Genomic DNA, 16119 nt, shown 5'->3' with positions numbered 1-16119 from the left:
CTTGGGGAATATCTAGAGCATCATGTGCGGCTGCCATTAGCTGCAGCTGTGTCCCCAGCACAGCGGCTGTGGTCGGAGGATCTCTGTCTAGAGCTGCGCCTGTGTGAGCCCAGCAGGCCTTCAGACCTCATGTGCCCAGAACAGCGCACCTGTGTGTTACCCACACCTGTGCAGGCTGCGGGGGCCTGTCCTCTGCCCCCACAAGCACCAGTCTCCCAGTTCTGCTGTACCCATCAGGGTTCCAGGGGGACACCTCCCCCTGGTTACCCCAACCCAGGCAGAGGTCCAGCTGGGACCTCCCCCAGTTACCCCCCCTACCCAGGAAGGGCTCCAGCTGGGACCTCCCGCAAGTTACCCCCAACCCAGGAAGAGGTACAGCTAGGACTTCCCCCCAGTTACTCCCTCCCCAGAGAGGGTCCAGCTAAATTCCTGGAACAGGGGCCTACTAGCTCTCTTCTCCCTAGGGTTTGCTCCTGTCTCACTGGGCTGGGGGTGGGGGTGGCGGTGGTCACCCAGTGGAGGGCTCCCAGTTAGGAGAGAATTCCATCTTGGTCTGAAGAGTGTGACCTGTATAGCCCAGGCCCAGTCAGCCAGAGGCCAGTCAGGCAAGGTGGGTCACTCGGGCATCAGGTGGATGACCCACCCGGAGGCCTTCTTGTCCTCCCGGCCACTTCCTCTCCTGGCCGCCGTCCCCAGGCCTCCGGTCCATGATTTTGATCCTGTCTGCTGAACCCTTAGGAGAGGTCATCTGTGTGAGCCCCAAGTCCTGTCGGCCTGTCCCTGGAGTCAGTCTTAAAAGCACAGGATGTTAAACGGGGTACCTCCTGCAAACCCAGAGACCTCCCCGAGACTGGTGAAACCTGCTCCCCTAAAGTGCCCTTGGGGAACCCCTCTTCCATCACACAGCAGGGTCCCTGGGTCATAGGTGCACCTCCTACCCCACGGTGTCAGCCCTCAGCTTCAAGGTGGCCAAGCTCACGGCAGGGCTGATGCAGACCCGGGTCTCTGTGCTCCCCCACTGCCCTTCCAGGGGTGCCCCAAAGCCAGGCCTCAGCTGGGAGTTTCCATTCACCTTAGGGGACTGGGGACACCCCATGACCCTGCCTGGGGACCCTGTCCCAGCTCCCAGTTCCAGGCTCGCCTCCCGCCCAAGGAAACCAGGAGGCATGTAGGAAAATACAGTCTTTATTGGTCATCTGAAACAACAAACCAGAAATATAATTTTGCCTTTAAAAATCTTCTGTCTCAGGCTAAGACTCCACCATTGACAACACCCAGCCTTCCCCCACTCCCCGAATCCCCAGATCCGGTGTCAGCCAGCACCTCAAAAGAAGGAAGACTGTGGCCAGCCGGGTGGGCAGCCTGCACTCGGCACCCCCGTCCTTGTCCTGCCTCAGACCCGTGTTCTGGGCACCCACCCCCCCCCCCGAGACCTCCCGTCTCAGAGCCAGAAACCGGCCTGATGGCTCCCAACCCTCCATAAGCTGGGGAAGGCTGGTCCTGCAGAGAGAGCCCCAGACTCACCTCAGATCACACTGACCAAGGAGGCAGACCTGGGCAAGGAGAGCCTGCACTGCCCCCTCCCACCCCCGCCCCCAGCCTCGGTCCCTTTGGTGGTTTAGGGGCTACGGGTAGAGATAGACAGGCTCCCAGGGCTGTGCTCTGGTTTGGGCCCCAGTCTAGGGGCCGCGAGGATTGTGGGAAGCCAGGTGGAGCAGACAGAACGCTGGGAAAGGGACCCCGCCCCCCCACTGATGCCTCTGAGCAGAATGCAGGCGGCCTTTCGCTGCTCCCAGCGTCTGCTTGGGATGTGCTGGCAGGGCAGTCACAGAGTATGAGCCAGTCCCCCACCCCGAGGTCACAGGCCCAGGGATGCTGAAGGTAGGGGCGGGGGGATGAAGGTGCAGAGCAACAGTTCTGGGGCTGCAGGCTGCGGGAGTGGGGGTGGGGGACCCCACAGGGCCTGGCAGGGATGTACTTCGGCAGCGCTGAGGACAAGCCCGGTCGGTGGTCTGTACCTAGACACCCGGGGGGCCCGCTGTCCACACACGCTGCAGCCTCAAGGCTTCTGGGCCAGCAGTGTCCCCCAGAAAGCCCAGCAGGAGAGGCGTGAGCAGGTTACCATGGCAACGAGCAGCCTCATCCAGCACCTCCACCTTGGCCCCTGGGGAGGATCTGAAAGGAATCCTCGTGGCCATGGGTTTGGGCTTCTCCCCATCAGCTGTGGGAGGTTGTGTCAGCAAGCAGGAGATTGTGTGGTCTGGGTGCCGAGACCATGTGGGAGGCCTGGCTCTGCTCCCCGAGGTTCTACGACCTCTGTCCCCATGAGACTGTGAGTGCAATGCCGAGCGACTGGGAGAGTGACCAGTGAGCAGGGAAGGGAGGTCAGTAACTCAGGGCCTGGTGGTGTCAGCCAGAGCGTGGTGCTGGGTTTCCAAGCGCCGGTCTCAATGGCAGGGCTGGTCTGACTGCACGTTGGTACCAGCCACTGGAAGCTGGGCCCAACATCGACCAGCTCAGAAGAGAGTTCCAGAAACTGGCCCCGCACCCCAGATGCAGGCTAAATGAGTCAAGCCAGAGGTGGGGAGCATCACAGGCTGTAAGCTCTGACTGCAGGAGAGGCTGAAGGGGCATGGGGGCGCCGGGCCCAGGAGCCTCTGTGGCACACCTGTCCTTTCTGCCCACAGTCCAGAGCTCTGGGGGCCCCAGGAGGAGCGTCAGCACACGCTGGTGGCTTCCGGAGGCTCAGAGTCCATGGAGGCTGGGAGGAAGGTGGAAAGGGGATGGCAGAGAGAGAGCCAGCGCACTCCCCCACCCTCTTTGCCGGGCTCTCAGGCCACGGAGGAGATCTGCTTCTGGTCCTCCTGCTCGCCCTCCGGGTCGCCCATGAGGGGCTGGCGCTTCTTGAGCTCGCGGTGGTACTTGGCCATGAGGGAGGCGTAGATGCAGCCGTAGGCGGCGGCCACCACCATCATGATGCAGACCACACCGCAGACCACGCCCGCGATGATCACCGTGCCGATGGCCCGCCGCACGCTCACGGGCCGTGGCCTCTGCTTCTGAGGGCAAGCGGTGCTGGGCTCGGGCTCGGGCTCAGGGCCCGGCTTGGGCTTGGCAGGCTCCGGGCTGGCCTTGGTGCAGGGCGGCCCGGAGACCTCCTGCCCGGCTGAGCTATTCTGATCCTCCAGCTGGGAACAGTAGTTGAACATCTCCATGGGGACCATGCGCATGTCCTTCCCTCTCAGCTCCTTGGGCAGGGTGCAGGCCAGCTGGTCCAGGCGCCCCCCTGCATCGGGAGAGAGAAAAGGTGGGATGAGAACCAGCAGTCCCTGTCCCAGCCCCAGGTCCCACGTGGAGGGCCCAGGAGGACCATTTTCCACCAGCAAGGCAGTGAGTCCTGCAGCCACAGTGATAGGAGAGGAAAGTGGGGGACTAGCGTGTATGAAGCCTAGAGCCGGGGAGGTGGGTACACATGATGGCATTTAATCCATGCAGAAGCCTTGTGACGTGGACAGTGTCCCTGTTCCTATTTGATAGAGAAGCACCAGACATCCCCACCTTGCCTGCTCCCTGGAGTCAAACCAGCCACCCCCTGCCCGGTGCTCAGGAAGGAGGGGCCATGACCCAGATGCAGTCCATACCCCTCCTTGCCTGATCCCCGCTGGCCCACCCAGGCACTGTCCTGATCCCTGCTGACCTGTCTGTAATCCCCGGCACCGTTCTCCCCAGAGTCTCATGCCCCCAGGCTCCTCAAGCTAACACCAAGGGCAGAAGTCAGAGCCACACTCCTCCAAGAGGGACCTTGGTCCCTAAGGTACCTCCTTGGAGAAGGGAGAGGAGAAACCACAAGAGTGGTGTCCTTCTTAGAGCAACAGTGGCCCCGTCAGTGCCCTGGCCGTAGCACTCTGAGCCCAGAGGCATCTTGTTAGGGCACTCCGAAGACCCCTGAAGGCAGAGGAGGGGCCATAGCCAACGAGGGCATGCAGGCCACAAGGCTGCCCAGGCTCGCCCAAATGACGGCAGAGCCAGACTTGACCTGGGGGAGGCGGGTGCTGATCGCAGGTGGGACGAGAGGAGAGGAGCTGCCCAGACACCCCCTTTTGGCCTCTTTCAGTGTCCGGAGACCAGGATGCAGGCACTGCCTGCCCCAGTGGAAGGGCCTGGGCTTCTACCCCCTGTCCCTGCCGGCGCCCAGCCCAGCCCAGCCCAGCTGCTGCAGACTCCCCACACAATAGACATCAGTCTTTCCCGGGTGCAGGAAAAGCCTAGGTTCTTTGTTTTGGTTTGGATGGTGTCTTTTGGAGGCATGCAGGATGGAAAATAGCTCCAAGAGTGACAAGATCCTACGATGTACATTCCCCTCCGTGCTCTTTTCTTCCTGGTGACCGATGACCGTTTGGAGGGGCAAGGATGTCCCCTGCAGGTCACACATCGTTCTGGTTGTCCAATTCCCCCGTGCCGCCAACCGCCTATGCAAGGCTTGCACCCTGTGAACTGTGTCCAGGGCCTTTGTACCAGCGGGAACTGGCCATGGAGATGGGGCGACCTCACCTTCCTGCTCCAAAACCCTGAGGCCGACTCCCTCCCGGCCACGTCATCTTGTGCAAAGTACCTAAGTCACGTAATCGCTCACGAGGCTCGATTTTCATGGCTGTCATAAGAATGACCATCTCAGCTGCTCTAAGGGGTCAAGCAGGTCATGGGTATGGAAAGATACTTGGAAACTGGAAACTATACAAGTGTTCATTATTATTTCTCCTCTCACAAAAAAATGGGAGCAATTACCACAGTGACTAATATTTTATGGCACTTCATCGTTTGTAAAATGTTTTTAATTAACTAACGTATGAGAATATTAGGCAAATAATGAGATTGTGGAAACACTCTGAAACAAAAGGAGTCAGCCTGATGAAAGCGTTAGAGTCCTTTTCACATCAATTCATTCATTCAGCAAATATTCTTGGAGCCCTACTTTGTGCTGGGCACCAAATTGGGTCTAGTTAAGCCTGGTTAAATATTACGACTTCTACCAGCAAGCAAGTGGACATACAAATGAGTGAGCTTTACTGCAGACCCACTTTACACTGAGTACTTTTCCAGTTACTTTCCATGTGTTTCCAATTTAATCTGCACAGGGATTCTCTGAGGCAGATATTGTTATTTGCCCCGTTTCGCTGATGGGGGCACAGCCACAGAGGCTAGCCTACTTTCTCAAGATCACACAGCTAGTAAGTGGCAGATCCACGAAGCCAACCCAGATCTGGCGCTTTTAACCAGGAGGCTTATATCTTTGCCCTCCTGTCCATTTCATTTAATCATTTTGAAGCTTTTTCTAGGACTTTCCCGGGGTTAACAAAAGGAGTAAGGGAAGGAACTGGAAACCAGAGGCTTTGGGCTTCTTAGCTAAAGCTTTGATAACAGAACTTCTTGGGAGGAGGAGTTGAGATCAGCGTCAATATGAAAATGGGATTGCATCTGCGGATCTGAATTCCGCTCTACCTCCTGAAACTGTGGGTGTGTAAGAGGTGGCTGCATTATTCAGAGGAGCGAGGGTGGTTTTAATCCATCCCCTCTTCCCTGGGCCCAGGGATGCCCAGGGGACAGTTACACGGTGTATTCAAGCCTGTCCTGAAAACCTACAGAAGGGAGAGCACGTGGCAGGGAGTCAGTCTGGAGAGAGAGAGGGTAGAGAAGGACGGCTGGAGTGGAGGAGACACAGGAGGAAGGGGCAGCACCAGGCCCTCTGCCTGCTGCTGGCCCGGTCCAGTCTCCCCTGCACTCACCTCGGTAGGAGAACCACTCGAGCCAGCGCTTGAAGTCCCGCAGGTGGCAGTCACACTCCCAGGGATTGTCTGCCACCTGCAGCAGCTGCAGGCCGGCCAGGGGCTCAAAGGTCCGGCGGTCCAGGCTCTGCAGGCGGTTGGCGCGCAGTGACAGGGAGCGCAGGGCAGGCAGCCCGTCGAAGAGGCCAGGCGGCAGCCGGGACAGCCCGTTGAGGGACAGGTCCAGGTGGCGCAGGCGCGGCAGGGGCCGCAGCAGCGCGGCGTCCAGGGCCCGGAGGCTGTTGTTTCGGAGCTGCAGCTCCGTCAGGTTGGCCAGGTCCCCGAAGGCCATGCGCGGCAGCCGGTCCAGGAAGTTGTTGGAGATGTCCAGCCGCTGCAGGCCCGACAGGTTGGCGAAGGCCCCGCCGGGCAGGGAGCTCAGCCTGTTGTTGAGGAGCAGGAGGCTGCGGGTGGCGGCCGGCAGGTCTGGGGGCGGCGCAGTCAGGCCCAGGCCGCTGCAGTCCACCTGCAGGCCGCGGCCATCACACGTGCAGGGGAAGGGGCAGGCAGGGACAGCCTCCGCCGTGCACAGGGCGATCCAGCAGGCGAGCCCTGGGGGACAGACGGGGGACAGAGGGACAGACGGTCACCGCCTCCTCCTGTTGTCCTCTTCATGCAGATCCCACAGCGGGGCCTTGCCAGGATCCCCATGGCCACCCACAAGCGTGCACTAGCGTGTCCTAACCACGTGAGACAGAACTCAGTACCGCAGCACCCTCACGTGAACAGATCCCGGGTGGTGGGTCACCTTGGGCACCTGGGCCCCCGACACGATAGACGGACACGACAGAGGACGTGGGGCTGTGAGGGGACCTTCCACGTCCCTCTCCAGGGGTGCTGCAGTGGGAAAGATTCTCTTCCCTTCTCTTGATGCCCACCCCCCACATGCACCTAGAGCCGCATGGAGAGTGGGTGGGGGCCATGCTGTAAGGGGCACACCAAGCCCCCCTACCCCGGCCTGCAGGAATCCCACAGCCAAGACGGTCCAGCGCCCCAGGGTGAGGAGGGAGCCCCGGCACCCAGTTCCCATCCCGAGACTGCTGTGGAAATGACAGGGTGAGACGCCAGTTGCCCCTCCACGCAGAGGACGCTGGGGTGCAAGCCACACAAATCTTGGGCCTGGACACGCCCCACATCTGTTCTCACTCCACGAGCAGCCTTGCCCTTAGCTGGGGGCTCCGTCCCCAATTTCTGCAGGAGGAATCCGATGGCAGCGTTCCTCTCGTGGTCTCACAGTTTGCCCAGAGCCCTTGTGGCGGGGCTGCAGGGGAAGGGGCCCTCAGAAAACAATGCCTCGCTCCGGGGTCTACCCTTCTAAGAGTGAACTCAAAGCCCCCTTCGCTGTCCTGGGTGTCCCCGTGGAGGGGGAGGGAGGCTGTCCAAGCTCAGAGGAAGGCCCCAACCAAGGAGCGATGGACAAGTTCAGACCCACTCTAGCCACTTGGCTCCACTGGGAGGGGCAGCACCTCCCTGACCAGGTCCAGGAGGGGGTGGCTCTGAATCTATGTCCAGCAGGGGTCTGGGGTCTGGTGTCCCGAAGGGCAGGGCCTGAGGGAGCAGGACAGGACTGCACCCCCTTTCCTGGAGGGTCAGTGACACCTGAGAGACCTGACCAGGCTGACACCTGAGCCTCTCTGTTCTCAGGGGCGAAATGAGCACAGGTAGGGCCGTGGATGCCAGCTGGAGGCCCTTCCCGGCCACCCGAGGTCACCTGCTGGACCGCTGACCTGTCGCCCTCTGAGCCGACTGCGGTCCAGGCAGCCTGCCCAACTTCCCCCGCCCTGCCACTCGGAAGTCAGCCTCCCTTCCTTCGGGCCCCACTTTCCCCAGAGAAACACTCAGCCCATCCGGCCTCCCCACTCAGAAGGACCGACAGGACTAGAGGTCACCGTCCCCCCGCCCCGAGAAATTCGGGCCAGCGTGAAAGCTCCGGTGACGAGAAAACAGAGCCGTGTGTTGCGAGGTGTTGAGTGATTCTAGAAGGAGGCTGAAAGGGGAGCTGGGCGTCTCGGGGCTCAGCTGCTCTGCATGGTGAATAATTCAGCTTGTCTATGTCGTGGGGCGGTGGCATCTCAGGGCTGACCAGGCGCCGGCAGGTCAGGTGGACGGACGTCCGCCCGGGATGATTCTTATCTCTTACCCCGTAGCCTTGACCCTTCAGCTGTGCGAGAATTCCCAGGGCTTCCTTCACCCGACAGCTCACTAGTCTCCCCAGTGGGAAGTGGGCGGCCTCTGTGTACCCATATACAGGGGAGGCCTGGACCACACCCCTAGAGCCCTTCCAGCGCCATGTCCCCAGAGCCCACTGGTTCCCTCCATCGTGGGGCCCTAAGAGCGGGCTCCAGGCCCACTCAGCCTCCAGCCAAGCACAACAAGAGGTTTGCCATTAGAAGAGGGAGATGGGGCCCCTGGGCTCAGGAGCAGACCCGTCTAAGGGGACAGACCTGCATGTGGGACCCCGCCTCCGATCCGCCCATCACGGAGCTCAGAGGTGGCTCTTCCCCTGGAACCACGGGCAGGGCTGGTGACAGACACCCGGGCAGATGGTCCCTGCAGCCCCGCTAGCCCGACCTCCCCCCACCACCCACTCACAAGAGATCCGCCTCCACAGAGCGAGCCAGGTGTGCCCCTTGGTGCCCCTCGGCTCAGGGCTGCCGCCCGGGGCCAGCATGGTGGCTGCACTGCGGCCAGGCCCTGCGCCTCCGGGGAGAGGAGGCCCGTCCGGCCGTTCAGTCACTCCTGAGAGAGAGGGAGAGAGAGATGAGCAAAGCAGGCATCAGGTGTTCCAGCCCAGGGGTTGTGGAGGGGGCTGGTGTCTCTTTACACTCCTCTCCCGTTCTTCTCAGCTCTGATTCCCTGGCTGGGGGAGAAGGGGAGGGAGAGGGCTGAGAAGCCAGGAACCTCAGCCTCCCTGGATGAGTCAGGGAGCGTGCAGGGGCAGGCGGGCATCCCGGGAGCCCTCAGATGGAGCCCAGATGGCACTGAGCTCTGGGCTAGGAGTTTCAGGAGCTGTCCATCCCCCTCAACCCCAGCCCCCATCCTCTGCCTGCCCCTTCTCCTTATCTCCCTGGATGATCTCCTGAATGTGTTTGGAGTCATGTGACCTCTGTGTACAAGCCTCCCCCACATCCCAGGTGCCTAAAGCCAGGGCTACCTGGCTCCCCACCCCACTGCACTCTTACCATGGCCCCCAGGGAGGCAGAGACCAGGCCCAGCGCAGGGGCAGTCGGTAGGTCAGTCAGTGGGTGGGTCACGGGAGAGCCCCAGGCCCCGCTTTCGCCGCGGGGCAGCCCCCTGCTTTCCCTCCACGGTCTCCTAGTGGGGGAGCAGCCGTACTCCGTCCTCCGCCTCCGGCAGGTCTGGGGAAAAACTCATCAGCTCAGGGGCTCGTGCTGCAGTGGGGAGACAGGTCCAGCAGAGGGTGAGCTTGCAGGGCCAGGGACAAGGAGAGGGGGTTCTACGTCCCAGGGGACCTGCTCCCACCCCAACCCAATGGCACAGGCCCTCCCTGCTTCCCTCCCAATGTGGCCAGGGGCCCCATCACAGCTGGGCCTGGTGCCAGGTGGGGAAGGCCAGTTGGGAGGGGGACCGCGATGCTGCTCGCAGAGGGCGGCCACATGGGTCCCCCCGGTGGCTCCAGGTTGCAGCCTCCCGCTCCCCCTCCCACAGCCAGTTTAATTCTGGGAGCCTAGGAGCCAATGGCAGAGCCGAGCAGACGCTGAGGAGGTGGGAGGAGCTGCTGGGGGCCTGCTGAGCCCTGGAATCTCATCACCATCAGGGTTTCCCTCGGGCACCAGGGGCCTCTCCCGCCTCCTCCCCCCTTTCATACAGCTGCCAAGCTGCCTCCTGGCCTCTCGAGCCCAGTCGGAGAGCAGCGCCCGCGGGTCCTTAGCAGCGGCCAGGCAGGGGCACCTGCTTAGCTTGGGGGCCACTCGGGATGAGGGGGGTAGGGAGGGAGGGGACCGCTGTGGTGGGGTGGGGCGGACCTGGCTCTGGCTCTGGACTTCAGCCCCCACCCCCTGCTCTGGAGGGCTCACAGCATCGCAGGGGCTGCAGAGGAGGCACGCTGGGCAGGTGTGGAGTGAGGGCGCAACCTTGAGGATGGACCAGGGTCCTGGGCTTGGCGATGGAGGAGCAGCTCAGCGGTCATCTCCGGATGCCCCCCCACCTCCCAGCACCAGACCCCATGGGCTCCTGGCTGAAACACCCAGGTCAGGGTGGGCTCTGGGTTCCAGTCTGTGCCAGCCGCTCTGTAAGTTAAACCCCATCGGCTCCCTGGGACTCAGTCTCCTTATCTCGAAGGCAATAAGCAAAACATACTGTCCCCCACAAGACCAGTCTAATCGTGGGAGGCGAGTTCATGTCTGCTGAACTCAGGACACACTGTCTTGGAAGACAGTCTAGGTGACCCCAGGTAGACACAAGGAGAAGCCAGGGCCCCTATCCTCCCCAGGGAGGGGTCAGCAGCTTACAAGCCTGGCCGCTGACCACTCTTTCCTGCCCCCAACCTCACACCCCTGTTCCTGAGCCCATGCCAGGCAAGCGGCTGTCACATGGCAGTCACCGTGGGCCAGGCTCACACACAGCCTCCAGACCTCCATCACCGAGGTCACTGTCCACCCTCTCGGCCCCGACCCTCGGAATAGCCCCTCAATGCTCCCACCAGCAAGGACCCTCATGTCAGCCGCTCAAAGCATCCACCCGGTACTGGGCGGGTCAGCAGCCACCCAGGCTCAGAGATGAAGACCAGCTAGCCTGGTCACACGGCCGGCCAGGGACAGAGGCCCGCTCCCTGGTGATGGTTCCCTGCAGTGGCCCCAGCAGGTGTGGGCTGAGCAGGGTGCACACACGCTCCCAACATGGCATGTGGGGAGACAACCCCAGAGAGCGTGCAGCCCGGGCACGTGCTGACACACGCATACGCATGCACTCACGCACCCTCAGATGCTGCCCCTCCGGCAGTTCTCAGGTGCCCCCAGCAGACAGGTGCATGGGGTGGCGGGGGAGGGACCGCTGGCCTAGAATCAAGATCGAGAGAGGCCCCTAGGGGGCGCTTCCACACTCAGACCCACCCACGGGTCTTTCCGGCTGCCATGGGGAGACACGTGGCGGAGAGCCCTCTCCCCCAAGCCCAGGCCCCATGCCCACCTGGGCTCATCCCCACCTCCCCACCCAATCCCCAGAGTGAGCACCTGTCCGTGAAGGTGACTTGAGTGCAGGTCCTGGCACCCCACCCCCCAGCGTGAGGTGCATTAAAGCCAGCCAGGTCCATTAAAGCCACTGTCTGGGGGGAGGGGACACTGGTGGCCCTGAGATCTCCAGAGAAGCCTGACAAGAACAAGCCCCTCCCCAGGTCCATGGGGTGCAGACTGCTCCTTGGGGAGTGGTCCTGCCTGCCTGGGGACCCCAGAAGCACGCCTCAGGGACCCCTGGGCCCAGAACTCTGCCCTCCGGCCCACCTTCAACTTGAGGACCCCCTTCCCCCAACAAAACCCGGAAGCTTTCAGCCTCGTTAGGAAAGTGTGACCTACATCAGGAAGCTGGGGGCACAGCTGCTAAGGCAGGCGCTGGCCGCTGAGGAATAAATTCACACTGTCTGGGAGGGGAGACCCCACCCAGGTGGAGAACGGAAACAAGTGAGGGTGGGGGTCTCCAGGCTCCGAGCCCCTCAGCCCTGTGGGCATTTTTGTCCAGTCCAGGGACAGGGGCACAGAGCGGAGGGCAGCCGTGCTGAGAGAATCGGGGCTGAGATTGGTCAAGAGCTGAGAGTCGAGCACCCCGAGTACCCCCTCAGAGCAGAAACTGGGGCTTTATGCCCCACCCAGCCTCCTGCTACTCAAGGGCAGTCCAGGGATCAACAGCACCAGCCTCCCCAGGGACTTTCTAGACCCAGGCCAGGCCGATGGGGTTGGAACCTGCCTCTTAGAAGATCTCAGGCAATTCATGTATCTGGTCAAGTTTGAAAGGCCCTGGGCTTGGTCACTCCTCTCCTGGGGGGCTATGTCAGGGGCCCGGGCAGCAGGGGGCAGTGCTGGAGTGGTACGGGTACTGGAAGCATCACCTCCTGCAGGAAGGCTCTGGACCGGGGAGACATGTTACCATAGCCACAAGCAGCTGTGCGTGGTCCCTGGTCCCCCAGCTATTCCCCGGGCTGAGACGCACTGTCAGCCCCACTTGCAAATGGGAAAACAGAGGCCCTGGAGACTCAGTATCTTGTCTCAGGTCAGGCAGTAGAAGGTGGCAGGCTTGTGTCCGAGCAGTCCAGCGACAAGTCTGCTAACCCGGCTGTCTTTGCAGGCCTTTAGGCCGGTCCTGCTTTGCCCTGCCTGCACATGGAGGCTGCCGGAGCAGGAGGCAGGGGGCAGGGACGGGCTGCACCCTCTCAGCTGCCCAGCTTCACAGCTGACCCCATGTCTCCTTGTCCGCTGGCTCAGTGTACCTGACGCAGTTGTTCTTATCAAACTGGTCGCCCCCTCCCCGACGCCCTTCTTCCCAGGGACGCTCACAGATGCCATGGGGAGAGTCCTGGGGGGCAGGGGTCTTCCTAGAGGGGTGGGGAGGATGCTTTCTAGAACCCCTGCAGCAGGGGCTGTGCACTGAGGTGAGCATGTGGGCTGGGAGCTCCAGGGAAGCCGGGGCGGGAGGTGCTGACGGGCAGGAGGCGGCAGCTGGAGCAGAAGGGCCCACGTGCTCCCTCCCAGCCACGTGGGGGGCCGTGTCCCCTGGAGACTTGGGGGCCAGAGTACCCTGGAGACTCGGAGGCGGGCGCCTCGCCTGGCCCCGTGAAGGAGAGGCCTGCCGTGTTCCTGCCTCCTGCAGACACCCAGCTTGGGGGGCCTCTGATCTCTCTGTGCTTCTGCACCCACCCTCTCTCCCCCTCCAGGCAGGGCTGGCTCAGTCTCCGGTTAGAAACCTCCAGGAAACCCCACAGGCCTGGTGTCCACGCCCCTCCTCACTGCTGCCAGGTCATATCCATCCCCCTTAGCCCGGTCCACACCCCACAGCCGGCAGCGTCCACTGTGCCTTGACTGGCGCGCCTGCCCCTGGGACATCATGCCGACCGGCCGCACACCCTCCCCCCTGGACCTCCACCCCAGAGCAAGACTTCTGCAGTCTGCGCTCTGCGGAAAGGTGAAGGTCACAGAGGCGAGAGGCCAGGCTGAGGCCACTGCCCAGGGCCCTGAGGGCAGCGCCCTCCTTCCCGCCTACCCAAGCCCAAAGACCCCCCATAGGCAGGACTGGGGCACCCACGCTGAGCCCTGGGGGGTGGCACCAGGGCTGTGCCCTCCACCCGCAGCCGCCGGTCTGGCCTTCCGGGCCCTTCCCACCTCTTCCCTGCCCGGCACCCGGAACACGCGCGGCTCAAGCAGTGCGGAAGCAGGTTTTTTTAAATCTCTAAATTTGTTCTTGGAGGAGACAGCCTCCTGGTTCATTTTTAAATGCGAGTCCCGTTTTCATCCCCAACTTCCTACAGCCTGGCTTCCTTGTCAGACACTCCCGATCTCAAGCAGACCCTCTGGGAAGACGGACATAAAGTACCCCCACCCCCGTCACTTCTCATAGGAGTTGCTCTTGGGCAGGCTCTGGACTAGGCTCAATGGTGGCCTCGGGCAGGCAGGAGATGAGGAGGTCTGATCTGTGTAGTGGTGGGGAGAGACCTCCCCTGGCACCCCAACCTTTACAGACCCCTTCCCAGCCCCTCAGCTTGGGGACTGAAATGCGGGCAGGGTTTGCTCGCTTGGCCCCAGACACAGCTTCCAGGCAAACGCAAAGGAGCCAGATCGGATCTTAAGAAGCCTCCCCCTCCTCCTTCCGCCACCCCCGGCTGGCTTCCCTGGTCTCCCTCTCTTGGCAGAGCCGAGCCTGTGCAGTGGGGAGGGGGGAATCGCTGTGGGTTTCCCTCCCAGCTGGACTCCTCCACCCATCTCCACGTGCTCAGCCTGCCCCCCAGCACCCCACCCCATGTAGTTATCTAAGCTGCCGGGCGTCAATCTGAGTCAGACCAGGTGATACCCAGCCATGGCCTGACAGCCAGGTGCCAGCCTGCCCCCGCCCACCCCAGGCAGAAGACAGCAGCTCAGGGAGAGGACAAGGAGGCCCGGACGCCTGGTCAGGGGGCCTCTGTCCTGCACTGTCTTGTCCTGGCCACCCCAAGCTGAGTCCACCACCCCCTCTAAGGCTTTCTGACCCTTTTGTAGGTAGAGGGGGTGTACATCTGGGGGACTCCAGCCTCAGCTTGGTTCCTGGGGCCCCCACCAGGCCTGGGTGGGCTGAGAGCTGATCCAGAGCCTTGAGGAAGGGCAGGAGGAAGGGCTTGGAGGCTCCCCTCCCTCGTCCACTCCCAGCCACGCCCCCCAGGGAGGCTCCGCTGGAACCTAGGGACTAAGGTCCAGCTGGGGCGGGCTCCCCTGCACCCCCGTCTAAGGGCAGCCTCCTGGAGGCCAGCGCCCCACACTGAGGGCATCCTGTAGAGAGGTCAGTCAGCCCCCTGAGGTCCAGTGCCCCAGGCTGCCCCCTACCCCACAGACGTCCGCTGTGTCCCCTTCACATGGCACCCAGATCCCAGGGCTGTCTGTGCCGAGCTGGGCATGCAGGTGGCCCAGGGCCCCCGGCTGGCGCCCCACATGCTGCAGGGATGGTTTCTATGCCACCGGGCCTGTCGTCTGGCCCTGTGGCTGCCTTCTCCCTCCTCCTCCGGCAGAATGCTGGCTCCTGTCCCCAACACTGGGAGGTCAGAGTTCCCTGTGCCCTTCAGCTGCCCAGATGTCCGGTCCTGAGTCCCGCCCCAGCCCCAGCCATTGCCCCCAGGTAGGAGGCATAGCAGCTGTCCCTGCAGGCACAGAACCCAGCAAGGATGGGCTCGGGCCCCAAGCCCAGCTCCCGCAACGCCCCCCCCCCAACCCTGCACCCCCCGCTGAGCACTCAGCACTCACCTTTGGCAGGAACAAGCCCCTTGAATCAGTGGTCTGAGCCGTCCAGCCAGCCCCTCCTGGAATTCCTGGAGGAATCAGACAGCGGCACAGCCCGATCCCCAGCAGGACCTGGGTCCCCAGCAGGACCCGGCAGCAGTGCACCGGAGGGAGCAGCCTGCGGCCGGCTGCCTCCTCCTGGGGCCAGGGCTGCCGGGTCAATGGCACACGGAGGAGGAGAGGGAGGGACAGAGGGAGCCGCGGAGAGGGGCAGGCGGGGAGGGGCGCGTGTGTGCAAGCAGAGAGCAGCGGAGTGACAGCGGGGGAACATCCGCGATGACAGCGACAGGCGCGCACACGGGAGGCGGGCGCTCGGGCGGGCGGGCGCACACACACGGAGGCGCTCACCCTTGAAACCTCCCATTTCAGAGGGAGCCGCGGCCGGCCGTGAACTCCAGGGGCAGAAGCGCTGTGCACCAGCGCCCCCCACCACCACCTTCTCTCCCCGCCTCCGCAGGCTTTCCCGCCCTGGCTGCCCCCCACACAGCATCCTCTAGCTCTGTCCCCTCTCCCCTTTCCTTTGGGGACCAAGCGGCAGGACCCAGAGCACAGAGGTCCCCGGGAAGCAGTGGGAAGCCGCTCTGAATCTGTTCAGAGGTGGGGGCCGTATCTCCCACCACGCCTGCAGGAAGGGAAAGCTGAACGACAGTCTTGGTCAAAGGGACACCTTCTGGAGGGAGGGGTACATGAGCGCCCATCTGTCTGAGGTCCTCCAGGGAGGGGCCCCAGGCCACGCAGAGCCAGTGGCATGCAGACACACAGAGGTCACTGAGCCTCGTGACCCGAGACCAGGGCTATCTGGGGAGGGAGACGCAGGCAGGCTGGGCCGGGGCCTGGGGCAAGTTTTCTGGAGAGCCCTGGGGTGAGCCTGGAGGAGCATGGGGGTGGGGAAGGGGGGCAAACCAGCCCCTTCCCCAGCCTGGACCTCTGGCTGGATGGGGAGAGATTGACATCAAGAGCTCAGAGGTCTCTCTACCAGCCAGTCAGGACGGAGGCGTTGGAGAAATTGATATTCCAAGGGAAGGCAGGGGTTGACCCGAAGGAAACGAAGTCAGGGACCAGTCGGGGAGGAGCCGCCGGCCAGAGCTGGACCCTGGTGACCTTCCTGGCATCTTTCAAAGCCTGCCTGATGGCTGGACGCGTGGCGTGTTTGTCAGGGGTATCCAGAGTCCCTCTTCCTTTACGCCCGCTTTTGGGGGTCCGTGGTCAGCACTGGGTGCAGGCTGAGAGACCCCTCGACACTCCTGCACCTTCTTTCTCTGTCTGCTCTGCTGGGCAACAGCAGGAGTGCCCAGAGGAAAAGCAGCCTTCCCTCCCAGGATCCCAGC

General features: G+C 62.7%; 2 protein-coding genes across 2 annotated transcripts in view; one reads left to right on the top strand and one right to left on the bottom strand.

Moving 5' to 3' along the window:
* CACNA2D4 (calcium voltage-gated channel auxiliary subunit alpha2delta 4) overlaps window positions 1-16119 on the top strand; it is a 66184-nt gene that overhangs the window by 37845 nt on the left and 12220 nt on the right. The window lies entirely within an intron of this gene.
* On the bottom strand, window positions 1168-15244 carry LRTM2 (leucine rich repeats and transmembrane domains 2). The gene is made up of 5 exons (XM_061418372.1): window positions 14756-15244; window positions 9005-9214; window positions 8415-8561; window positions 5784-6374; window positions 1168-3286 (listed from the first exon to the last, which is right to left on the bottom strand). The coding sequence occupies exons 3-5, from the start codon at window positions 8491-8493 to the stop codon at window positions 2832-2834; spliced, it is 1125 nt and encodes a 374-aa protein (XP_061274356.1). The 5' UTR covers window positions 8494-8561; window positions 9005-9214; window positions 14756-15244; the 3' UTR covers window positions 1168-2831.

This window comes from Bos javanicus, chromosome 5, assembly GCF_032452875.1.
Source record: "Bos javanicus breed banteng chromosome 5, ARS-OSU_banteng_1.0, whole genome shotgun sequence".
Classification (NCBI taxonomy): domain Eukaryota; kingdom Metazoa; phylum Chordata; class Mammalia; order Artiodactyla; family Bovidae; genus Bos; species Bos javanicus.
The sequence above is the reverse complement of the archived record's forward strand: the minus strand, read 5'-3'. Positions and strand labels throughout refer to the sequence as shown.

What these genes read in the sequence shown, in the direction of transcription:
- LRTM2 (XM_061418372.1), bottom strand. Translation starts at nt 8,493, where the DNA reads ATGCTGGCCCCGGGCGGCAGCCCTGAGCCGAGGGGCACCAAGGGGCAC. An exon ending in TCTGTGGAGGCGGATCTCTT is followed by an intron (nt 6,375 to 8,414) that starts GTGAGTGGGTGG and finishes TCTGTCCCCCAG; the next exon opens with GGCTCGCCTGCTGGATCGCC. An exon ending in CGAGTGGTTCTCCTACCGAG is followed by an intron (nt 3,287 to 5,783) that starts GTGAGTGCAGGG and finishes CTCCCGATGCAG; the next exon opens with GGGGGCGCCTGGACCAGCTG.